Raw genomic sequence first — 26,914 nt, 5'->3', positions numbered from 1 at the left:
AGTAATGGCCTTAGCGGCACAGATAAAGGTGCGATTCTGCGGGAAGCCTCGAATTCTTATGACTCCGTGAGCAAGATAAGGGAAAAAGCAGGTGTTGACGCGAGCAAAACTACTGTTTGGCGTGTTATTTTGAAAGCTAAACATCTTAAGCGTTTGAAACTTAACAAAAAAACCACCGCTTAACCCCAATCGAAAGGAAGCTCGGTTGACCTTTTGCCGCGTCAATATGTCATGGTGTAACGAGTGGAAGCGCGTAGATTTTTCTGATGGAAAAGTTCAATTTGGAGGGGCCAGATGGCTACAATTATTACTTTCATGATCTGAGAAAAGGGACGCATCAATTGGAGCTTTTACATAGTCGATTAGGCGGATTTATGGTTTGGGGAGCCATATCTTACTATGGGACTTGTGAACTCCCATTCTTATCCTCAAACATGAACGCAAAAGCGTACCTAAATGTCCTGGAAAAAGCTTTTCCACCATTGGAAATTTTTTTAAATAATTTGCGTTAGACATTCCAGCACGGCAATACCCCAATTTATACTGCACGTATTGTAAAATCTTTTTTAAAAGATAAAAATGTTGATAGTCTGAATTGGCCACCATACTCGCCGGATCTGAATATAATTGAAAATGTTTGGGGATGACTGGCCAGAAAGGTTAATGAGTCTGGCAAACCATTTTAAAACAAAGAAGATCTTATTGAAGCCATTCAGATCAGCCTGGGCTACAATATCCCTAGACTATATAAAAAGTCTATATGATTCGCTGCCCAACAGGATCTACGAGGTTATATTGAATAAGGGGGGCTTAACCCATTATTAAATTAACAAAAATATATATTAGAATACTCACTATTAAATAAAAACACATTTCCTAATGTTTAAGTTCGTTAAAAATACGTTAAAAACAAGATGTGCTATTCATGTGAAACAACATTTTTGAGGAACTTTTTAAGTTTTTAAGTTCTTTTGTTAACATTTATTAATTGCTAATTTAATTTAGGTTTTGTTACTTTTCTTATATTTAAAATTGATTACACTATAAAAAGAAACTTAAACATCAGTAATTTTCTTTTTGGTTAAAAGATTTCAAGATTTGAAATTGCATATAAAAGTATGCTATTCAAGTGAAACGCAGTGTATGTATATATATAAATTACGTCTTTTAAATTTCTTTTTATGTGTAAATAAGTTTCGGGACGGGCCGGACCGGGGATGGGCCTTCGTGAAAAAGTTTCGTGTTCGGACGGGCCGGACCTCTCAAAAAACAGTACGTTTTCGTGCGGGCCCGGGCCTTAAAATACAGGCCCACGATCACCTCTACCACCTGCCAAGAGAAGTCAGGGAAATACGAAGTCACCGAAAAACTGCCAGAGAGCCGCGGTAACGCTCTTATGCGCCTTACCTGAATAAAGAAAAAGGTCTTTCGGGAACCTGATATGTGCAAGAAGATTGACGCCCATTCAGGTAATCTATACATGGTATCTGCCGATATTCATAGCGCGAAATTAAGCCGACTAAGATAAGGCAAGTATAGGATGCATCCGCGAAGCACACATCCGTGTGCGCCAACTATTCGCGAGTTTTCTGTCTAGCTCACCCGGAAATTTCTTCACCCATTCTCTCGGAAAAGAACAGCGCTGCCACTAACCTGATTGTTCAAATACTGGTCTAAGTTGCTTTCTTCATCCATTTATTCCGACTGTTCGACATCGCTATGTCTTCAGCCTAAAGGCCAACAACTCCTCGGTCTTCGTAAGCAGAACGAGTCGAGAGCGCCTCAAAGCACGATCTGAGAGCATAAAAGAGCTGAAGTGAGAGTAATTGTGAAGGCGAGTGCGTACACTGTATGTAAATCCTACTACAACTCGGCCATCCTGCGAACTAGATCTCTTGATACTAGCGTTTTACAAAGATAAACTTATCAATTATTTATATGATTTTTTTATAAATAATTCTATAATTAAATATAATTCTTATAATTAATTACACACTATAATTAACAAACTTTACAATCTACATATACATAGTTATGCAACTGTGTTATCCTTTAAATTAATTTACAAATGCTCATGGTAATATATGTTATTATTTTTTGTTTTCTTTTTTTTTTTCCTATTCAATGTCTCAAATTTCGAGAGCTCAATACATAATTTTATGGATTTCTGGATACTTGGAAGCCTTCCAAATATTTTAACAAAAACCTGCCGTTTTTTAATATCTTTGCTATTTCATAAGGTTCTTTGCTTTTAAGAATCAACTTTTTAGCGGCCCCCACAGTATTACCAAAATTGGTTACCATAACGTAATCTCGTTTTTCATAGTTCTTAAGCTTCACATTTGTTTTGTTATAGTATGACTCATTGTATTTTTATACCCTTGCAGAGGGTATTATAATTTTGGTCAAAAGTGTGCAACGCAGTGAAGGAGACATCTCCGACCCTATAAAGTATATATATTCTTGATCAGAATCACCTCCTGAGTCGATATAAGCATGTCCGTCTGTCCGTCGGTCCGTCTGTCTGTCGGTTTCTACGCAAACTAGTCTCTCAGTTTTAGAGCTATCGAGTTGAAATTTTGCACACATCCTTCTTTTCCTTGCAGGTAGTACATAAGTCGGAACGGCCGGGATCGGTCGACTATATCCTATAGCTGCCATATAACTGATTGATCGGAAATGCCATAACTTCGTTGTTTTTTAAGATAGAAGGTTGGGACTTTCCACACATGTTATATTTGACCAACATATCTTATGTACAAAATTTCATAATTCATACAAAATTTCGGCCGACTATATCCTATAGCTGTCATACAACGATCGGAATTGGCATAACTTTGGTGTTTTTTAAGTTAGAAAGATGGGACTTGGTACAGATTCTATTTTGGACAAAATAATCTAATTTCATACGGATCGGCCAACTATATACGATCTTCTATATATCTAATAATATAAGATGCGTGGCGCCACCTAGCGGACTGCGACTGAACTGCAAGGGTATATCAACTTCGGCTCCGCCCGAAGTTAGCTTTCCTTTCTTGTTCTATATATGAAAGGCGCCTGGGTGAACAGCTAAAAGGTTTCGATTTTTCCAACACTATTTTCATTTCACTTTTAATTATTATCTTAAATCAAAATAATCTTGTTGCATTGCACAGTTGCTGAAATGATCAGTACTGTTTTCATTATCAGTTACTATTTTTAACAATTCCTCTCTATTTGTCACCTTACATACAAGTTTATTGTTTTTATTTATGTTGCCTGAAAATTCATTTATTACACTTTCTTTGTTTAACAATATCTCCGTTACATCTTCGTTCTCTTGTACCCATAGCATTTTCTTCTAACCTTGCGATCATAAAATTTTCTCCTAACATTGTGTTCCTAACATTTTTTTTACAGTTAACAGTTTAATGGTCAGTGAAACAGTTTTGAATTGACTATGCTCGTACCAGTTTAATTTTTTCTAAAAGTTTCTTGCTTTGCCTTATTTTCATTTACAATGCGTAAAAATTGATTCCCAACTATTTTCTTTTTCTCTAATTTGACTGTTTCCGTATTCCCATGCAACAATTTTTTTTGGATACAAACTTGACTTGGTTTTTATCTCAGATGGTGAAACCACTTCTAGAGTATCCAAGTTAATACTGTAGTCATAATCTCTACCCAAAATAATATCGTGGCTCATTGACTCGTCGGCAGCAACAATTAGTTCAAAATAAATTTTGTTTGATTCTTTTAATATAAAACATAAGGTTTTGCCAAATACTTCAAGTTGGCTTTTGTTTAGTCCATAATATTTATTCAATAGTACATCTAATGAGATTTCTTTTGGAACGAGTCTATAAGCCCTTCTGTAATCATAAACAGTTTATTTTTTCTTAAAAAGTAGATTTTAAAATACCTTCGCTGGAATTCTTTCTCATCGCGCATTGACCAACAAAGTGACCCATCTCGCCGCATCCATAACATGATCCAGGGACTCTCTTTTAGTCTTGCGCCAATCACTGGCAAAAATTACCTCGAGTTGTGGTCCCGGTTTTTTTCCGTTGGGCACCTTTACTTCTGTTGTTGCTATCTTGGAGATAGGATCTTTCTTTCTTAGCGAATTTATTGCAAACGCCCACAGCAATTGCTTCAGATCAGAGAAATGTTAGATACGGGCTTGGTCCCGCAAAGTTTCTGATGGAATACCTTCGATCATATACTCCAGAAGCTCTTCAGTATTAATGCTTGCTATTATTGCTTTCTGTAGTATTAATTCCAGCTGTTTTTCGTTTTCTCCTCAAAATATTTGGTGAAGCTTTCCTCACATAGCCATTTGCGGTTTTCAAATTTATTTCAATAACCAGCTATTAGCATTACCTTTTAACTTCGCAAACATTAGCATACGAAGGGTTTCATCATTTAAACCATAGACTTGTGAAATGCTTTTTAGATGATTTACTCAGAACCGCGCACCGCATTTTCCTGAAAATAAGCCAGTATTTGGTGTAACTGTTAATTTTTTTCGTTTCTGCATCTGTAGAATATTCTCGAGCAGTCAATTGTTCTCGGCGTAAACGTTGGTTTTCTGTGGCACCTCTCTGGCGGCGGTTTCAGAATATTGTGAAATGTATTTCACCACATTGTACTACTTCATTTTTGGCACCCAAACTTTGTTGCTCGTCGCTTTCATTGTTGTTAAACATTGTTTCTGTGGTGTTTATATTGATTTTGCTTTTTGGCTCTATTAGCACTGCGTTTAAACGATTTACGAGTTCAGCATTATTTCCTTTTCTGGACAGTCCCAACTTCGAAAACCAATTATTTAAGTTCATAATTGTTAACGAGTTCATTTCAATATCGTTTGTATTCATGGCGTGAATTTTCTGCACTTCTGATTTTGTAGAAGGCGACGCGAACTCCCAATTGAAACAGTGGTCTAGGTTGATTTCTTCATCCGTTTATTCCGACTACATCGACTGACTGCTATTTCCTCAGCCCGAAGATATCTTTTTTGCGATACTTGAATGCGTATCAGCTGTCCAGCTGATAAAATCCAAATATAAATCTTAATATGAAAAATATATTTCTCTGCCTAGAATTTGTTAGCCATAAATGTTATGTTAATTTAACGATAGTCTATCGCTAAACGCCATTTCTTTCTGTTATAATTTGTCAGGCATCTCTTGAGTTCTAGTAGTAATAGGTTATTATATTCAGATAGTTCCGCTATATTGGTTACTTGTCTAGCTATTTTGGTTTCCTTAGTCATCCTAATTTCCAAGGATATTAAATCTCCCCATATGCCAAGATTGGTGGCAGGGATAGGCGAACCTAAAGTAGGGGGAGTTGAGAGAGCCAATAAAGCGAGGTGTGGAAGTCCATGGAAGGGATCTGACAGCCCGCATGGGAACAGCAAGTTTCCGGAGCAAGGAGGGTCGAAGGACGGCTGAATTAGACGAACGGCCCAGGTGCTAATACGGAGGCACATTACAGCGCCTGGGGACGAATCTTTATGGGAAAATGGAAGTGTTGAGTTGGAACAAAGGCCTTTGTAGAGTCCCATAAACAAGTGGAAGAGTTTTCCTAAAAGCTGAAGGACCGTCTATATAGAGTCAGACTGACTTAGAGTGCGAGGATATAAGCCAATGCGAAGGGATTCGTGTGATACGTGATTCATGGCGCATGTGAAGCCCAGGGTAAGCGAGTTGAGTTTGCCAGACTTCTGCAGGAAGCTTAGTCACGAACGGACCCGTCAGACATGTGCCTTGACGAATCCTACAAAGCGAGTGATGGCCAACTCGGGACTCAAGTCAGTCTAGAAAACAATTGTCCAGTCAGAGCACTTCTTATCCAGGCTTGCTGGTGGAGGCATGACGCCTAGTCTCTGGTCCGCCACGAATCCGGAAGTGCGTATTCATGAAGTTGTGAGGCGGCTAGTTGCGAACACAGCCGTATGTGTGTCCTGAAAGGTAGTAAGACCCATTGTGTCCCATTCTGTTCATGCTGAATTCATAATACTATACTAATAATAATCACATATGTACATATTCATAGTATTCACTAACATATCATATATATGTATATCGATAACCACCGACTGTGCCATCTCTAGAGAGTTTTACCATCTCTGGAATGATTTTTAAATTTTTTGGAGTTCTTTTTGCCGCTAAAAAATTCGTTTTGATAATAAAGAGAAGAAAGTGAATTAAACCCGCCACAAGTGTCTTTGGAATCATCCTCAAATCTTCTTTTCCTACTGTTCGCCTCATTCCTGGCAAAACATTGGTCCTTCGAGCCGGATATCACCGACACAAAACGGCAAGTTCACTATTCAGGTGGCTAAATTATTTTTGGTTGAGACATATAACAACCGAAACATATTTACCCACATTTATTCATTCCTACTATCGTCTTCAAAAAAATATATATAAAAATATCATCATCTTCTATCACCTCATCTTCTGCATATATACATACATACAAATTGTTGCCGAGGGCTGCTAGAAAAGTTCTCCTATATATTATTCCTATTATTCCTATATATTATTCCTATATATCCTATATATTACTACTCCATTTAACGCGTTAAGAGAAAGGAAGTAAATCATCTTCTGCATATATACATACACACAAATTGTTGCCGAGGGCTGCTGGAAAAGTTCTCCTATATATTATTCCTATTATTCCTATATATTATTCCTATATATCCTATATATTACTAATCCATTTAACGCGTTAAGAGAAAGAAAAAAAAAAAAAATAATAATAAATTAAATTATTTGGTTAAAATTCCTATTCCTAACCAAAAGGTTTTGCACCCGTCAAAATTATAAGAAGGAGTACATCCTCATCTCCAGTTCCTCCTTCGCATCCGTTAGCAAGATCTGCGAATACCAGATCCAAGAGCGAGTCCCTGACGCCAACGCTACCAAAACCGCAGAGCATCTCACGAACCCCAATAGGAACCCGATCCGTCACTCGGAAGACAGTTTCTGCAACCACGATGGCTTTTGCGACGTTCATTTCCGTGTGCGATAAACTAACCCATTTTGAGGCCAAGATCAATGAACCATCGACTTCTGAGTCCACTCAATACGCCCTTGAGGTCCGCCGTGACCACGTAAAGAAACTTTGGGAGACGATTGAGAGCGAGTACGACAAATGTTCCCAAGTTCTCCAGCAGGAAGCCTCCAGCAGTGGTGAGTGGCAGGCAATAGAAGCCAAGTATGACTACTGCTATTCCGTTTATGAACGCTGTGTAGCCCAGCTAACAGAGGTTATCGAAAGAATGTCCGTTCCAACTCTTACAAGGGCATCAAGTACTGCCCAACTGTCCATGTCTAGCGGATGCCGACTTCCGCCCTGTGACACTGAAGTTTTCAGGGGGGATTACTTACGGTGGCCAACGTTCCGCGACCTTTTCACTGCTATCTATGTCAACAATCCGAGGTTGACGCCGGTGGAAAAGTTATTCCATTTAAATGCCAAAACAGAGGGAGAAGCGAAGGCTATAGTAGCAAAATCTCCACTCACGCATGACGGTTTTGGATCGGCTTGGACCGCGCTTTGTGACCGTTTTGAAAACAAGCGTCTTCTTGTCAACAGCCAATTAAAAATCCTGTTCAATCTTCCCGTAGTGGTTGTTGAGTCCGGTGCAGCTTTAAAGGAGCTGCAAAGTACCATCCAAGGCTGTCTCACGGCGTTAGAACACTCCAAAATTTCAATCGATAATTGGGATTGTCTTCTCGTATTTCTCTGCTCCTCCAAGCTTCCGAAATTGACCCTTTCTTTGTGGGAACAATCCTTGTCCAATAAGTGCGAGATACCCGCATGGCATGAAATGAACTCGTTTCTCAGCGAACGATATCGCGCCCTGGAAGCCATAGAGGATGTTAAACCCAGCTCCAGCATTAAGATGGTTAACTCCCAACCGCCTTCAAAGAACACAGGCTCAAAAAGGATCAACTCCTTTGAGACCAACGTGACGCAAGGACCCAAAAACTGTGACCTTTGCGCAAAAGAGAATCACCCAGTGCGGGTATGTCCTCGGTTTCTCCAAATGCCCGTCAGTGAACGATCCGCATATATAAGGAGAAAGAAATTGTGCTTAAACTGTTTCGCTGGGGGACACCAACTTAAAGAGTGTACCAGTAAGCACAATTGTTTCACGTGTTAAGGGCGCCACAATACGCTCCTGCACAGAGCTGACCTTCCTCAGTTGACTACAATTCAATACAATAATAATCCTACTACTTCAACTATACAGTCCACTACGCCTACCAATGTGCAAAGTTATCTAGCGGCAGCCACACAAGGTGTGCTGTTAAGTACGGCAATGATAAATGTCTGTCACTTAGGAGTGACATATACTGCAAGGGCCTTACTCGACTCCGGGTCTGAGGCTACTTTTATCTCGGAGCGTCTCTTTAGGATTTTGAAGCTACCGTACCAATCCGTACAAGCTAGAGTTTCCGGCTTAAATCAAGCAGTAGCTGCCCAATCAACTAAGATGTGCCATTTTCAAATTGGGTCGCCAATAAAACCTAGACTACACATCGAGGCAGAAGCATTTGTCGTGCCACTTCTATCCGGAAAGTTGCCTTCAACCTCCATACCAAAGGAGCAGTTAAAGGACCTTCCCAGTTTTACATGGGCTGATCCTTCGTTTTTCGAGATCTCACAAATTGATTTGCTGATTGGGGCGGATATTCTTCCGTCTATTCTTCTGAGTGGCTCGAGGACAAAGATTTGTGGCACTCTGTTAGGTCAGGAAACAGTATTTGGCTGGATCCTGAGTGGGCCAGTCTCCAAGGCCGTGCCAAAATCTATTTCGAACTTTTCCACAAAGGTCTCGATAAGCTCTGAAGCTAAACTCGAGAAACTTCTCACAAAGTTTTGGGAGGTGAAGGATCTTCCAGGGAAGCCGGTAAAAGAGTCCGATTCTTTCTGTGAGAAGAACTTTGTGCAAACAACAAGGAGAGATGACACTGGGAGATATGTCGTCACCCTACCATTCCGAAGTTGTGATCGGATTGATCTAGGGCATTCAAGATCCATAGCACTGGCTCAATTCCTAAAGAACGAAAGCCGTTTGAGAAAAAATCCAACTCTTAAAGAAGAATATGAAGCAGTAATCAGGGATTACTTAGACCATCGGCATATGTCTCCAATCGTTCCAGACTCCAGTGGGAAGAATTTCTACTTGCCTCATCACGCCGTTTTTAAGCCAGATAGCACTACTACCAAGGTTCGTGTAGTATTCAATGCTTCCTGCCCTACTTCCAATGGAAAGAGCCTGAATGATATCCTTCATCCAGGGCCTGTGTTACAGTCCGATTTGACTTTGCAGGTCTTACGCTGGCGGTTCTTTCGCTTCGTTTTCAATGCCGACATTACGAAAATGTACCGGCAAATTCTCGTTGCTCCAGAGCACACTCCATTCCAAAGAATCCTGTTTCGTGATGCAAATGACCAAATCTGTGACTATGAACTCAAAACAGTCACATTTGGAGTAAATTGTGCTCCGTTCCTTGCAATAAGAGTATTGCAGCAGTTGACGAAAGATGTGAGAACGACTTTTCCATTGGCAAGTGAAATTATTTCTACTTCTATGTACGTAGATGACGTACTGGCTGGGGCTCACACAAAGCAATCTGCTGGTGTAGCTATTGAACAGCTACGTGCGGCGCTCAGGAGCGCAGGATTTCCGTTGCGCAGGTGGACGTCCAACTCCAAGTGCATTCTCAAGGACATTCCTAAAGATCACTTGCTAAGAGAGGGTTTCTTAGAGCTAGATGATCAGAGCACTGCCAAAACTCTCGGGATTCGTTGGCAGGCAAATAAAGATGAATTTTTCTTCGTCCCGTCCGATATTACTCCAAAGGCAGTCCTCAGTAAACGGGAGGTACTGTCACAAATTGCAAGACTTTTTGACCCGGCAGGATGGCTGGCACCTTTCGTGATCCGAGCAAAAATCTTTATGCAGGAGATTTGGCTCCAACAGCTGGGTTGGGACGATCCACTCCCTGCTGAGCTCATGGGAAAATGGAACGAATTTCTTATGAGCTATCCTACTATAAACCAAATCCGAATTCCAAGATGGGTGAAATTTGGTCCACAATCCAAAGTTCAATATCACGGCTTCTGCGATGCATCGCAGCAAGCATATGGAGCCGCGATCTATGTCCGAATTGAACACGCTCAGGAGGTTTCTATTTCTCTTTTGACCGCTAAAACTCGCGTGGCTCCAGTAAAGACCATGTCCATACCACGCCTTGAATTATGCGGTGCAGTTCTTCTGGCTGAGTTATTCCAATCGGTTGTTCCACAACTCCCTCCTAATGACTTCGACACATTCTACTGGACGGACTCCACGATAGTGCTAGCATGGTTAAGCAAACCGCCATGTACCTGGACATGTTTTGTGGCAAACAGAATTGCCAAGATTACACAGTCCGTAGACGTGGGTTTCACGTGCGGTCTGAATTCAATCCAGCTGACTTGGCTAGTAGAGGCGTGGCTCCACAGGATCTCGTTTCAAGTAACTTGTGGTGGAATGGCCCACAATGGCTACAGCTTCCTAAGGAGCAATGGCCTACTCTAATAGAATCCGTACCTGAGACAGAACTTGAGCAGCGTCCTATCAAATGCAACTTGGCTAAGTTGCCACCATCGGAGGATTACATAGATCGTTTTTCAGACCTAAGTCGTGCCCTCCGGGTGACCGTTTATGTCCTGCGGTTCCTAAGGCGTTGCAAGGTTCCATCTACGGTCTTGCCAACTGAAATCAGTACCGTCGAAATCCGAGAGGCACAGGAGTGTCTTCATGTTCTGACCCAACGGCAAGGGTATCCAAAAGAATACAGTTGCTTGTTAAAAAAGCAACAGATCCCATCATCCAGCCCTCTCAAGAACCTGAATCCCTTCTTAGACCACAGAGGGGTACTGCGAGCATTGGGCAGGCTTGTTGCGTCTGACACGCTTTCCTACGATGAGAGACATCCGATTATAATACCATATTCCAGTCCATGGGCCCGTCTACTGGTTCGATTTACTCACCGCATATCCTTGCATGGTGAGAGTCAGCTCCTAATGCGACGATCCAAGTATTGGATTCCAAAGCTTAAAACTTTGCTAAAAGCTACTATTAGTGCATGCAAGGTGTGCTTGATCTACCGAAAGCGGTTGCAGACCCAACTAATGGGGGAGCTGCCCGCGGAACGGGCCACTTTCTCACGTCCGTTTACACACACTGGCGTAGATTTTGCCGGTCCCTTTGAAATTAAAAATTATACAGGCCGTGCGTGCCTTATCACAAAGGGCTACGTGTGTGTATTTGTCTGCTTCAGCACAAAGGCAATCCACCTTGAAGCTCTTCAAGGTGCCGCCAGGAATTTCAGACTTGACGAGTGAGAAATTCCTGGCGGCTTTTGCGCGCTTGGCTGGTAGAAGAGGCTGCCCACAGAAATTATATTCAGACAACGGTAAGACATTTGTGGGTGCCTCAGCCATTATCACGCGGGAGTTCCTACAAGCAACGAGAGAGATGGTCACTGCACACTACAGCCACCAAAACCTATCCTGGTACTTCAATCCGCCAAGTGCGCCACATATGGGAGGACTGTGGGAAGCAGGAGTGAAGAGCTTTAAGGCGCATTTCTACAAGTCTGCTTCCTCAGTCAAATATACGTTTGAAGAACTTTCGACATTATTAATAAAAATCGAGGCGTGTCTCAATTCACGGCCCATTTCTCCAATGTCAGAGGATCCTACTGACTTGTTAGCCTTGACTCCCGGGCATTTTTTGATCGGTGGCCCACTGCTAGCTCTGGCCGAACCAGAAATTAAAGCTAACGCAGTATCCATCATCAACCGTTGGCAACGTTTAAAGGACCTTCATCAACAATTTTGTGTCCGATGGAAAGAAGAATACCTAAAGGAGCTCCACAAACGAAATAAGTGGCAGTTACCAACTACGAATCTCCAGGTCGATGACATGGTTGTCATAAAAGAAGACAACCTGCCCACGAACGAATGGCGCCTCGGCCGAATTCAGAAGGTTTGCCCAGGTGCAGGCGACAAGGTCCGAGTGGTGGATGTTCTTACGTCAAGAGGCGTAATACGTCGGCCGATCGCGAAATTAATACTTCTTCCTAAAGTAACTCCTACGCTATGCTTCTTCAATGTTCGTTTGTCCATGTTCACGTCTAGTCATATGTTTTTGGATACCACTAATTCTACTTCTCTTTCCTTATCATACAGAGAAAATGGCACCGCGTCCGAAGGCCCAGAAGCCAAACTATCCGCCGCAAGGAACCGCTTCCTATCGGTGCCGAGTGTGCAGAGGAGTTCATGCACTGCGGAAGTGCCAGCAATTCCTCAAGCTGACGGCCGAGAAACGCCTGCGAGCAGTACTTATCAATAAGTACTGCAGCAATTGCTTAGCCCATGAGCATTCCGGGCGCTCTTGCCGCAGTGCGGGAAAGTGTCGACTTTGCCAAAGGGACCACCACACGCTTCTGCATCTGCACAATGAAGGGGGCCGTCGAAGACGCTCACTTCAACGTTCCCGCTCCTCCCGTAGGCGGTCACCGTCCAGATCCCCTCACCGCCGTCCGCTGGGGCGGTCGGATTCAGACCTAGGGGTTGAGCCGTTGAGCTCCGCCAGGCCTAGTTCTCCTGCTGCGCTTCAGGAGGATCAGCGTGGCGCCTATACCACTACGCTGTCTACCCTCCTGCAACATAATGCCACGAGTGTCTTGCCTACGGCTGAGGTGGTTATCAACACCGGAGTCAAGAAGTTCGAATTGAAGGCCTTGATCGACCCTTGCTGTCCTACCAGTCGGATCAGTGCATCCTTGGCAAGGTCCTTGGGCCTCTCCGTCACAAGCGTCGGGACCGATGGTGTGTGCACAGCGAGGCTCCAGTCGATCAGGGGGCCGTTGGACGAGGAAGTCATCTTCCACGTTGATTCCCAGCTACAGCAGAGATCGCCTGCACGGGAAATCAATCCGACGGCATACGATGCCTTCGCAAACCTCGCCCTGGCGGATGAACGCTGGTTTAGGCCGAGTACCATATTCTTGGTATTAGGGGCCGAAGTGTATCCTCACATCATCCGTTCGGGATTCATTGCTGGTCAACGAGGATCCCCTGTCGCCCAAAATTCCGCCTTTGGATGGATTTTGTCGGGCCCGTGCGGCCATTGACAAAAGGCACAAATTTGCGTTGCAAGGGGGCCGGGATGTTCATGCTGAATTCATAATACTATAATAATAATAATCACATATGTACATATTCATAGTATTTACTAACTTATCATATATATGTATATCGATAACCACCGACTGTGCCATCTCTAGAGAGTTTTACCATCTCTGGAATGATTTTTAAGTTTTTTGGAGTTCTTTTTGCCGCTAAAAAATTCGTTTTGATAATAAAGAGAAGAAAGTGAATTAAACCCGCCACAAGTGTCTTTGGAATCATCCTCAAATCTTCTTTTCCTACTGTTCGCCTCATTCCTGGCAAAACACATTCATTCTGGGAGCTAGCCGCAGCGAAGGTTTTCCAAATATGTACACCACTTTAAGACGTGAATGGCCTCGGTGAAGAGGAGTAGGAGTCTTAATTTCTATAGACTCAAATTTCGCTTCTAATGGAATTTAAATCATTTTGTCCGCTGAATCGTTGTTTGTCACCTGTTCTTATATTCGACCGTTATCCGAACCACCTACATATTCGGTTTATAATCATATGTCCGATAGTGACCTACTAGTGGCTCTTAGTGACTTTAATCTACCCGAACTAGCTTGGACAATAGTAAGAACTCACCATCTGTATCTCATTCAACTCATCATGATTACAATCGAAGTGGTTTCAATCGAAACAATTTATACAAGCTTGCACAATGCGGCATTGTAACCCGTCTTGGACGCCGCTACAAAGGTGTTTTTTTTTGCAGATATTGCATATGGTGGTATCTTGCTCCAGAGGCATTTTGAAATGTATAGAACTGCATTTTAAGTTCATGATCCTTTGTTGTGCCACTTTAGCACTTAGGGTCTGCCTACTTTTAGCAATTTTTAACACGAAAATGTGTGTATGTTTATGAGTGTATGCAGTTTCCAATTTTGAAATACATAATATATATAATAAAAGTTATTTTACATAATGCTGCAGCACAAAGGGTGTATGTGTATGCAGTTTCCAATTTTGAAATACATAATATATATAATAAAAGTTATTTTACATAATGCTGCAGCACAAAGGGGTTTGGCCTACTGACTAATAAACACTTTATAAGTTTTTTAGCAATCGACTTTAGAATATATAAAAATTAAAATGTCTCCCCATTGTCTTGCATTGTTAAGGTAAATCAGAATTTTGGCTTTTTTTCTAGATCAGCGAAAACCCCCTTTTGTTTAGCAGGACTATATATGAAGAGGTCGGTGCAGTATTTAAATATCGGTGGCTGCATTTACTTCTTCATTCATTCCTCTAAATATTACAGCATCAAGAATTTTTTTGAGCTTGACATGCCCGCAGTCTTAGAACATTGGTCCAATCGCTTGTGTTGGGCCAAGCAGCCACCAAAAAGTGCATTTAAAATAATCATAAAATGCTTAGCTGCAGCTGTTGTTGTCAGCATGTATTCTTCTTTGTTTTGTCTCCCAGTTTCGCATGCGCTTTATTGGTATTTGTAGCGCATGCACTTTGGGAGCTTTGGTGGAGCTTCTGCGCAAGCTCTTAGGTTTTATGCACTTGTAATTCGGCATTGTTTTGGTTCGGCCGCGGAATTTATTTTGGGGTTAAATTGACCCACAATAAATTGAATTATAAAATTGAACCTTGTCTATTAATTCGGCCGCTATCGAAACGCTGATAGCTCAACATTTGGTGACCCCGACGTGAACGCCCTCTAATTGATTTGTGATCATTAAAGTGCTTAAAGAAAATCTTGTAAAGGAAAACTTGTTGCTGTTGTTTCCATTACATTGCACCTTGCACAAAAACAAATTGAAGAATGGAGTCTGGAGCTGAGACTATTGGAGCTGCTGCCGCAAACCGGCAAAGGATGCTGCGGAGAAGGGCAGAGGTGGCCTGCCAGGAAATGGAGGCGCTGCATCATAAGGTGAAGGCTGCGGCGCGGACTGAGGATTCTTCCATTATGGCGCTGGAGTCAGTGGAGAAGCGTTTGCGTGAGCGGTTCACCGCGCTTCAAGAAGAGTTGGAGGAGCTTAATTTTAGCTAGATCGGGAGCGATCTGTATTGGAGATTCTCGCAGCTGGCGACTGATGTTGAAGTGGAAATTCAGGTGGAGGTTGCCAAGCGCTCCATGAAAATCGCTGCCCACTCCACACTTCTCGACGGTGCCAGTGTATCGTCAATGCCATACAAGCCAGCCCCCTTCTTGCCACCGTTGCCGATGCCAACATTCAGCGGCGGCTATGCCGAGTGGCCGGATTTCTGCGCCCTTTTTAAGACCACGATTGACCGGTGGCTCATTTCATGCCTGCGCGAGTCAGCCTTGGATACGGTGAGAGCTCTGGAAATTACTGACGCGAACAACGATGTGGCCCTTGACCTATTGCGCAATCGTTTTAGTAATCGGCGTTTAATCGGAAGCAACGACAGCCTTCCGTCTTGGGAGTCCATGGCACGATTCTTGGAGCAAAGGTGCCGGACTCTTGAATGCGTCGACTTCTCTTTGGCGTCGTATCCACCAGCTAACCAAGTGGGCCGAGGTAGATCTTCGAATAACCGATCTTCGTGCATGGTTATTAACGCCCGTCCTGCTCTATGCGCCCTGTGGGGTATTTCGGTGCACGAGCTTCCTTCTTGTTCAAAGTTTAGTGCTTTGACAATTGAGGAACGGTACGACGAAGTGCGGCGTCTGGCTCGCTGTTTTGTTTGTCTGGAGGGTGGCCATCTCGCTCGCGGATGCTCAGCTTCCCGCTGCTCGGTGCCGTTTCTGTTGCACACTCATCCCGCTCAATCAACCCTGTTATGAACCAGGATCGCAATGCTGAGCTAGTGCTCCTGCCAACAGCCAATGTGCTCGTTCGTGGTCGATCTGGAGCCTTCTTGCCTTGCCGAGTTTTATTGGATTCCGGTTCACAAGTGCACCTCAGCTCGTCTCGGCTGGCGAATGAACTTAGCTTGGCCGTTCCAAATGCTCCACAACGGTGGCCGGTTTCGGCGGCACTGGGTTTGAAACCGATGGAGCATCCGTAAATGTGTGCTTGAAGTCCCGCCTTAGCACGTATTCAGTGGAAATTGAGGCTGTTGTAGCTTCACATATAACGGACTATCAACCTAGCCAGGACATAGATGCTTCGCGCTGGAAGATTCCTGGCAATATGGATCTAGCTGACCCTAACTTCCCCAACACTCAGCGAGTGGACCTGTTGATTGGAGCCAGCTTATTCTTTGACCTATTGTCGGCTGGTCAAATCCAATTAGGTCACGGGCTCCCCATTGCCCAGAATACTCGATTTGGCTGGGTGATTTCTGGACGCGGTGAACTATCACAGGATGTGTCGTCGCTCTATACTAGGAAAGACAACCCACGGAATAACCACTGGAATGATGTGACTGCTGCCCCTTCCAACAGTGTTATTGAAGGCGCACCCTTCAATGGGGGAAGGATGTTGGGCCAAGCAGCCACCAGAAAGTGCTTTTAAAATAATCATAAAATGCTTAGCTGCAGCTGTTGTTGTCAGCATGTATTCTTCTTTGTTTTGTCTCCCAGTTTCGCATGCGCTTTATTGGTATTGGTAGCGCATGCACTTTGGGAGCTTTGGTGGAGCTTCTGCGCAAGCTCTTAGGTTTTATGCACTTGTAATTCGGCATTGTTTTGGTTCGGCCGCGGAATTTATTTTGGGGTTAAACTGACCCACAATAAATTGAATTATAAAATTTAACCTTGTCTTTTAATTCGGCCGCTATCAAAACGCTGATAGATCAACAGCTTGTTTAGTAGAGAATAATCGCCAGGCTAAGTTTATATATTATATATGTATTTTTGGTCATTGTGCCTTTTCAATGAATTTTTTCCCTTTTTTCCAAAATAACAAAAAGGAGTATTATCTGTTTCACAAAGTTATAAAATGTTTATTTTGTTTGCATATGAAATGGAGTGCCAGAAAGCTCCGATTTAGAATGCGTATGCACTGAGATAGAGAGTATAAGTGGGCCCGCTTTTAAGCATAGGACGGGCGAAAGCTCGTTAGCTTAAAGACAAAGATAAAATAAAGCCGAGCGGCCGAGAAGAGTCGGCTTGCGACTAACAACAGTGATGAGAAAATGATTATATGCTAAACTATAATTATTACATTTCAATATATATATGTTACATTTATATTGATTCAATTTATGCCGTGGCTGCTGCCTGACCCGACAATGTATATGTATGACAAAATATTAATTTATTGGGCTAGAACAATAAAATGACAAGAGCTTATATTTCGATCCATTCAGCTCTAAGGTTTTTTTTAATTTATCCAAATTGGTTTGAAGTCTAGATTGGGCACTAGTAAATCTTTACTTACGAAAAAGCTTAACGTCATCGGCATCCGCGACAAAAGATGTTAGCTCCAAAAAGATGATAGTGGTAGAGCGGCGCTTCAGTAAGCCATTCTGGCACGATGATATTATTAAACTGCTTAGGTGTTGCAAATATGGAGTGACTAGTTTTTAAAAAAAGCTTTGAAATTGCTGTAAATTTAGATATGCCTCTATAATTGGCAGCGTTTTCCCTTTCCCTTTTTTATGCAGAGGACTAATGTATGTTTCTTACCACATGAGGAGAAAGATCGACGTCTCCAGAGATAGATTAAAAAGCTAAAGGAAATGTTTGCACAGTGCCTCGGTGCACTTCTCGAGAACACAACCTGGTACTCCATCGGGGCGAATACACGGGCATAACCTTAAGAAGTTCCGATAATAAACCACTTTTGTCAAAGGATGTGCAAAATAGGTTGAGGTTGAATGGTGCTAGGTGAACACGTTGTTCGAAAAAACTGTGCAAACAGATTGGTCATGGCTGATCAATGTTCTCATGTGAGTTTTCAAACGTAAGAAAAGGGGTAAGATACATGTTTACGCTTATTATTTGCAAAGTTAAAAACTTTTTCGGATCCTGCGTAAATTGAATCCGGCAGCGGCGAATGTAACTCATCTAAAATTCTGCCTTATGCACTGTGAAATTGGACTAAACCACTAAGTATGTTTAATAGTACAGACAGTCATTTTATCTTTATTTAAAAGTCTATAATCTTTATATAAGAGTCTTTATGTAAGGCAATGTTTATATCTTAACATGCCAGTAGATCGGTCCAATCAAATTCCAAAAACTCGGCAGCGATCAGGCGCAACTGTATTCATATGCATACATCTATATCTATGGTCATATATGTATAAGGCTGGTAGCAGCGTGAGCGCAAGGGTGTGGTATGCATGGCTCGCTTGTGGGTAATTGTCAAGTTATGAGAATATGCTGACGATTGCACTTCTCATAAGTGGGCATATATGTGCGATCATATATCCACTGGCTATTTGGCCTGGGCATTATGTATTTATGTAACAACACTGTAGTACAATATTGTTGTGGCCACAGCGGATGCTTGTTATAACGGCCCATGCATACTACATCTCCCTCCTTTTTAAAATAACGTAATAAAATTAAATTATTTTGAATGGACTTATCTATTGATTATATATATGTTTAGTGGAAATGGTAATTATTTTCTTATTGTATTTATCTTAAACGTTAGTGTGTATGGAAAATGTGTTTTTATGATTTAAAATATAGAATTTTAGAAAACCTTATAGATTTTTATTCTGTTGATATTCTTATAACAAAATTATTTTCAGAAAAAATAGTTATTTTATTTATTTTTATTATAATTTTAAAAAATTTTTTGTGTTTTGTTATTAATTAATTAAACAGTTTTTGTTTTGTTAAGTATGACCATACTAATAATTACGAATAATACATTTTTAACCTATCCTTATGTACTGTCTGTTTCATATTTTTATTATTTGAAATTATTATGTTTCCATTTTCATATAGACTTTCCACCTTATAAGGACCAGTATATTTAAACTCTAGCATATGTCCTGTTTCATTTTTTAATAAAACGTTGTCTCCTATTGTTATATCTATTTCTTTATTTGTAAGGTCATACAGCTCTTAATTTTTTTTCTTATTTTCTTCTAACATAATTCTAGCTCTTTTATAGGCTATTTCTAATGGGTACCTACTCTCTCTAGCATAATCATCTATGTTGTACATGGGTTCTATGTTTTTGGAAATTTCGGTGTTTTGCCGAAAACGAACTCATATGGACAATAACCGTATGCCATAGATGGTTGAAATACTTCGTATATCGAAACAGTATACGAAGTATTGTAGCCATACAATCTTATTTGTCAATTGAGATGTATGAGCGAATGAACTCATAAAGTGTTCTGCGGCTTAGCTCCACTGTGCCTACCGTCTGGTGATGGTGTGCAGTAGAAGCTATGTTTTTGATAATTAAATTTTTGCATATATCTTCTTTTATAGAATTTTTATATTCTGTACTCATGTCCGTAATGAACGTCTTCAATGGACCGTACTTTAGAATAGAATTTTCAAATATAGCTTTTGAAACTATCTTTGTCCTTTTTTTATACCCTTGCAAAGGGTATTATAATTTTGGTCAAAACTGTGCAACGCAGTGAAGGAGACATCTCCGACCCTATCAAGTATATATATTCTTGATCAGGATCACCTCCTGAGTCGATATAAGCATGTCCGTCTGTCCGTCTGACCGTCTGTCTGTTTCTACGCAAACTAGTCTCTCAGTTTTAGAGCTATCGATTTGAAACTTTGCACACATCCTTGCAGGTAGTACATAAGTAGGGACGGCCGGGATCGGTCGACTATATCCTATAGCTGCCATATAACTGATTGATCGGAATTGCCATAACTTTGGTGTTTTTTAAGTTAGAAAGATGGGACTTGGTACAGATTCCACAAAATAATCTAATTTGCCAAATTTCATAGGGATCGGCCAACTAAATCCAATAGCCACCATATAACTGAACGATCGAAAATTGCACAATTGCAAGGGTATATCAACTTCGGCTCCGCCCGAAGTTAGCTTTCCTTTCTTGTTTTTATTGGTATCGAAACAAGGTATTTCGTTAAGTCACAGAATAAAGTTACTGCATATTCATTTCCTTTTTCGGATTTGGGTAGCGTATCCACAATTACCCTCTCAAAAGCCGTTACTGGAGTTTCAGGTATTGTTAGTGGGGTCTTTGTGTGTTTATTCGTTTTAGACTTTTGGCACTTTTGTACTCAGTAGTATATCGGGTCATACTGTAACGAACTGTTTTTGCTATCTTTTGCTCGCAACAAATGCCGCGGCTAGCTCACAGAGTTTGGGGGATCGTTCCACCGAATTTATATATTCGACGTGATTGCCCAGAAATAACACAGGGTGCTTTTTTTTATAAAGATACAAAAGGGTGAATCTCTCCGGCTGCTCGGCTCAGCCGATCGACCGCTCGTCCTCCCGTCGTTCCCCGATCACCGTTCCGGGTTGGTGCCAATACACACGCCCTCCCAAAGCTTGCGCCCAACAAGACGTTTAGTCTTGGTACCTGGCGCCGGTTCGGTTCCCGGTTCCCGGTTCCTTCCGTTTCGACTCACGTGCTCCAGTTGCGGGGCCTGTGCTGAACATCTCCTGTCGTCACCGCAGCTCCTGTTGCTGGTTGTCGCTGCTTCTCTTCTGTGGGCGCCGTGAATCTTTGGTATCCTTGGCTCACTGGGAATGCCCTTTCGCCGTGGCCGGCCTCTAATCCGTGTTAGCAGACCAATAGGCTCACCTCTCAGGCATACGCCGTGCAGGATACGCTTCTTGGTGCCTGACGGCCGGATCAGGGCACGAAGGGCCTACCTACCCCACAGGAAACGCCCCCGGTTGCGTTCGCCACTCGCCTCCAAACACCTACGTGCCTACGCTCCGCAGGATCTATGACAGACCAGAGATTTTGGCGTCGCGTCTCCTTTAACTCCAGGTGATACGCTGTGCTTACGCCCCAGTGCCTGGATCACGATTCTATTGACTTGACCGGGGTGTCCCCGTTTGGCTTCACTGTTGGGCTTGAGTTCCCGAGGTGGCAACCCCTCGCTTGGCTACCGAAGGCTATGTTCCGGAGGCTATGTTAAATTTTCGGCTCAGCGAATTGGAGGGAATCGTTGCGGATTTCAAGAGCACACACAAGGAGTTGTCCGAGATGGATGTTGCAGAACTCAGGAGCGATCTGCGCGTCAACTTCAACGATGCGGCGAGGGAGGCTCGATTCATCCTGGATCAGGAGATCATGTGGCGCCCCAGTTTGTTGCCGGCGAGTTTGACGCTGATCAACGCATCTTCTGCCACCAATTTCGATGCGTCGTTTGGCAGAACTTTTCAGGCTTTGCTGCCACTGCCACTACCCACTTTTAGTGGAGGTTATACGGAGTGGCTTGATTTCGGTCACTGTTCTCGACCATGGTGGACACAAACCCATTCATCAGTCGGGTCGAGAAGCTTCAACGGTTGTGGTCCTGCCTTCGTGAATCTGCCTTGGAGACTGTTCGATCGTTGGAGCTCACGGACAAAAATTATGACGTCGCATTGGAGCTGCTAAACAAAAGGTTTAGTAATCGCAGGATCATTTTTCAAGCTCCTGTTAATGAGATAATGCATCTGAGAACTGTAGAATCCGCATCGGCGGCGAGGCTTCGCGAGCTTTCGTACAAATTTAATTCGCATATGCGAGCCCTTGCAAGCATGGGCACAACGAAGCAGATTGCCACCTGCATCATAATCCAAGTGCTGTTGCAGAAGGTTGATGATGCCATGCAGTCTAAGTGGAAGGAATTGCCTGCTGACTCGGGTTCCTTGGATTCCATTCCAACGTGGAAGTATATCGCCAGACGGCGTAGACCTTTCCATCCAGGTTACTCTGCATTTGTGATTACCAACTCTTCCGCATGCATGATTTGTGATGGCCATTCTCACATAATAAACTCCTGCTCAAGGTTTTTAAGCTTGTCGCCTGAGGATCGTTTAGGCAAAAGTTAGGTGATTGGATTTATACCGTAAGTGCCTTGGATCTGGATATTGGAATGCGTCAAGTTGCCGTGCGTGTGGACGCAGACATCAAAGTCTGCTGCATTTTGGTGGCAATTCTCCAGCTCAAGGCCAAAACCCCTCTCCTGCGGTTCCCACATCTACCGACGCTGTTTCTGGTTCAGCGTCCGCCGCCGTCAATTCTCTCGTCGCTAAGGATCGGTTTGGTGATGTGGTATTGCTAGCCACTGCCAATATTCTGGTTAGGAACCGCTCCGGAGATCTACTGCCCAGCCGAGCGCTGCTCGATTCTGGCTCGCAGGTGCATCTAGTCACTTCAAGGCTGGCGGACCAGCTGCAGCTGCAGAAGACATGGACTCCGGTGACTGTATCCGGTATAGGAGGCGCAGGGTTCTCTACAGATGGGTTTTCCGTGCAAGTCAGCTTGCAATCCCAATGCTCTGACTACTCTGCGCAACTAACTGCGATCGTGGCCTCCAACATCACGGACCTTCAGCCCAATTTTGCATTGGACGTCAGCTCTTGGAAAATTCCCGACAATGTGCAGAGCTAGCTGATCCTCATTTTCACCAGCCTCAGCCAGTTCATTTTCTAATTGGAGCTAGACTATTTTACGAGCTGCTTTGTGTTGGGCAAATTCATCTGTCTCCTGGTTTGCCCTCCATCCAAAAAACTCGGCTTGGTTGGATTGTTTGTGGAGGCGGAGGCTCTGACGATGGTAAGGTCCTCATGGCAGCTGAGCAGTCAGAGTTGCTCGTCCAGCCTCAGACGGAGCCGGTGAAGGTGGAGTCTCATCGCAGGTTTGTTTCCGAGCCAAAGAATAAGCCCCTCCGCAAAGTGCTCAGCGAGAAGGAGAAATATTACAGGCACCGTCGTCACTTCGAGTAGCACATGGAGAAGCGTCTTGCCGGAATCTGCACAGTGGTGGCTAGTGTGATAGGTCATATGGTACCCAGTGTCGATGTGAAGCCGCTCTTGGATTTTGGCAGCGAAATGGCTACCGAGATGCCATCGCCCAGCTGCAGTAGCATCGAGGATGAAGGCGACGGCGACGGAGTGTGTCGGGTGCGCTGCTGAGGACAGCATCCGGAGCTACAAGGCGAGCTGACCCTGCTGACCCTTCATGAAGTTGTTGAAAGCTTATCTTCCAACGGGGGGAGTATGTCGGGCCAAGCAGCCGCCGGAAAGAAGTTTGGCCGGCAATAATTTATTGAGTTCGTGACGTCACTTTCTTCTATACTTATGTTCGCATCGCCCGCTCTCGTGCAGTCGACCGGCCACCTGCATCTGCCGTCATGCACAAGCGTTTGTCTCGCTCTCTTCCGGGCTCTCTCGATCGCTCCGCAGCATCAAGCGTTGAGCCGCGCTCCCGCATTTGTATTCTTATTCGGTCTTCACGCCGTCGCAGTCGCATTTATCCCTATATCACTTTGTATAAAGCCAAAGAATTTTAAATAAATTTCATGAAATTGAACTGTCCTTGTTTTTACTAAAACCAAGATTTAGTACATTGAATAAGCACCCGAACAATACCTTTCTTATAATAATCTCCTTTGACCTTTGCCAAGGTTTTAGTGATGCCAGTACGACCTCCTTCTATTGGATCATTATGGAATGTAGACAGTATGGCTTCTTTCTCTTTATCATTATTAAATATGGTCACCGGGTTGAGTAGCGCAGCTCTTAATGAATTCAGTATTTTATTGCCCATTTTTTTTAAAATATCAATCGAAACCTGTTCAAAGATATTTTCCAACGGTGTCACTTTTAGTTGGCTGATATTATATTTACCATGTTTAAAAAAAACAAGTCATATTTTTTACGTGCAATCACACTTTTACGTACTTTGTCATTGTTGATGACTCCACATATGTTGGCTTTGAAGCTATTTCTATAGATTGCCTAGGCAAATCTAATGGTTTCTCCTGGGCAGGATTTCTGTCTATTTAGTAGTGACTTTTAATATTTGTCTGTTTATTTCTTTTAGTTCGTCGATGCTTATTCTTGATAAGGCATCTGCAACATAATTATTTTTTCCCCTAATGTATATTGCAATAAATTGGTATTCTTCTAAATTTAATCTCATTCTAGTTAGAAGTCTAGTTTTTATTTAATTTAAATGACGAAAATTTTGTTTAACCATTAAATAATATAATAAAAAAAATTGAATAAAATTATTTCGAGTTTTCCCTTAAATCCAAAATTAAAAGATGGTATGATATACTGATTTCAATAAGAAAATAAAAATCTTCCATAGAAAAATGTTTGGGAAAAAATCATAGAAGACCAAAAATTAATGTTGAAAATCGGAGATTTTAACTTTGGATGAGTATGTATTCCAAAGATATGGTAACTGCTAGATAACATTTTTTAATTTTAGTTGGTACACATAAATTTCAAAAATTATATGTACTAGAAACAATGATGGTCATCGTCATTACACGGCCTACATAATTCAATATATGGTAAAATTAGATCAATTTCTTCTCTTAGGTGTACCGCGGAAACTGTGGGTAATAGAACCAATGTTTGTTTTGGACTTTGGTTCAGAGGAGCTAAAAGGTTATGGAGCAGGCAAAATTATGCGTGGAGGAAAAAAAAGTTCGAAATTGTCGGCCTGTGTAATTAGAGAAATTTTGTAGGCTAGAAATATTCTAGATTTGTCTGCATCGGACGGAAAGGGGTAGTTTGTTATTACGTTAAATTTTTTATCATCAGGTAAAATTCCTTTATTTGTGTATTTGTGTCCCAAAATGTGACTTCGTGCATAAAGAAAGACGATTTTTCTGGGTGTAACTTAAGATTGTGTTTTCTGCATATAAGTGAAATTTTTTATTATATGATTTTCGGAGCAGCCGTTAACTACTAAATCATCCATGTAAAGGAAAGCTTGGAATGGTTATAATCCCAAAAATGCTAATGTCATCATTCTTTGGAATGTATTGGGTGCTTTGGAATGTATTGGGAATAAAAATCCATATGATAGTTTTTGAATCTGTATGACCCAGTGCTCGTTGAGAATGAAGTTATATCTCTGGACTCTTTTTCTATGGTAATTTGGTGAAATCCAGACATTAAATCTAGACAAGAAAAGAATTTTACTCTACCAAGTTAATCTAGTATATCTTCAATTCTTGGTAGTGGGAATTTGTCAGCTAATAGCTTTTTGTTTATTTGACGGTAGTCAATAACTAGTCTCCAATGTTTTTGTTCTGAGCCAGGAAGTGACTTTTTGGGTACTAACAACAATGGGCTGTTGTATTCTGATACTGTATTCTGATGGTTTAACTATGTCATCTTCTATTCGTTTTTGTACTTGTTTATCTATTTCGTCTTTTTGGCTATGGGGTGTTCTATAATTTTTAATGTAGATGGGTGTATTGTCTTTTAACCTAAGCTTTTGTTTGTAAAAATTTTTTGCTGAAGGATAAGGATTTCCTTGTAAGGGTTGTTTTATGAATTAGTCTCACAACTTCGGATCGTGCTGGTATGATTAATTTATTTTTAATCGAGTGTGTTCGAATTGGGATATTTATTTCTTGATTGAAGCCTTATGGCCGTTCTGTTAACCAATTCTGATCTGTTTGAAAATCGAAGTGACAATTAAACTTTTTTATAAAATTCATTCCCCATATACCATCACATGGTATTGGGAAGTCGTTGTTTACTAAATAAAACTGAAATGGGATTATAAATTTTCCTGTTAGTATTTCTACGAAAGTTAAACCTTGAGAATGAAGGGTACCTTCTCCTATCCCAACTATTGTTATAGTTTTAGCTGAACTGAATTTATCTTTAAATATTTTTATAATACTAATATCTGAGCCTGTTTTTGAAGTGAAACTTCTTATACGACGCCGGAAAATGTTGCGTTAAACGTTTAACGCTCCAGTGGAGGGGGAATAGCGTTGAACGCTTAACGCAACTCGGAAGGAGAAGAGGAAAAGAGAAAGATAGAGTGCGAGAGAGAGAGAGAGTGAATGAGAGTAAGGTATCGCCAGGCGCATGCGCTGCTATGGCGATACACGTAGCGCGTAACAGCTGCCTAGACTAATATTAGTGCCTATGCGTGAGTGCATCAAGCGTCCTATGTGTCGAAAATTCTTTTTCTTATTCTTATCTCGTATTTTGTTATTAAAGTGTTTCCCATAATTAATTCGTGTTCTATATAATATTGACGCACTACTTGTAGTATTAGTACAGTGAATAGTGATTCAAACAAACAATAAAATGAGTGACAGTGAAAATACGCATAACACAGCGGATTCCAGGTTATGTGGTGGTACGTTTCTCTTGAATATTTCAATTGTCCATAACAGATGCACCTTGTGGATCATATCATCTTGAAATTAATATCAATTGGATTGGCAAAAATTTTAATGGTTTGATTTTGAATTGATTTTACAGCGGAAAAAGACAGTGCAGCCGGTGTTTTAAGAGGAGGGAACAGAGCACAATATTATCGTGAATACCGAGCACGAAAGAAAGCAGAACTTGGACTTTGCTTTATAATAAATTTATAAAATGTGAATTGAAGAAAGTGTTGGTCACTCCACCTTATTTTTATCCTTTCCCTCCCGCTATTTTTCTTTTATACGAAATAATATGCATTTTTTGGAATATCGCTAAGAAGTTTCACTTCTTTCGCGCGTAGGGACTCCACGCACACAATTTTATTAAAAGTGTTAAGGGTGTTTTTGTGAGATAATTTTTAATGGGTATATAGATGTTTAGACTGAGGTTTATTTTATACTTATGTTTAGACTGAGGTTTACAGTATTATCTTTTATTATTAT

General features: G+C 41.8%; 1 protein-coding gene across 2 annotated transcripts in view; it reads left to right on the top strand.

Moving 5' to 3' along the window:
• LOC123257758 overlaps positions 1-10,606 on the top strand; it is a 33,445-nt gene extending 22,839 nt beyond the window's left edge. Inside the window, exon 2 of one of the 2 annotated variants that reach the window (XM_044717699.1) lies at positions 6,798-10,606. In XM_044717699.1, the coding sequence (XP_044573634.1) occupies positions 8,324-10,591 (2,268 nt within the window). In that variant the 5' untranslated portion in view covers positions 6,798-8,323 and the 3' untranslated portion in view covers positions 10,592-10,606. The remainder of the gene's footprint in view (positions 1-6,797) is intronic. The other variant, XM_044717700.1, reaches the window with a different exon arrangement.
• The last annotated feature ends 16,308 nt before the right edge of the window (positions 10,607-26,914 follow it).

Source organism: Drosophila ananassae, assembly GCF_017639315.1.
Source record: "Drosophila ananassae strain 14024-0371.13 chromosome 4 unlocalized genomic scaffold, ASM1763931v2 tig00000061, whole genome shotgun sequence".
Lineage (NCBI taxonomy): Eukaryota > Metazoa > Arthropoda > Insecta > Diptera > Drosophilidae > Drosophila > Drosophila ananassae.
The sequence above is the reverse complement of the archived record's forward strand: the minus strand, read 5'-3'. Positions and strand labels throughout refer to the sequence as shown.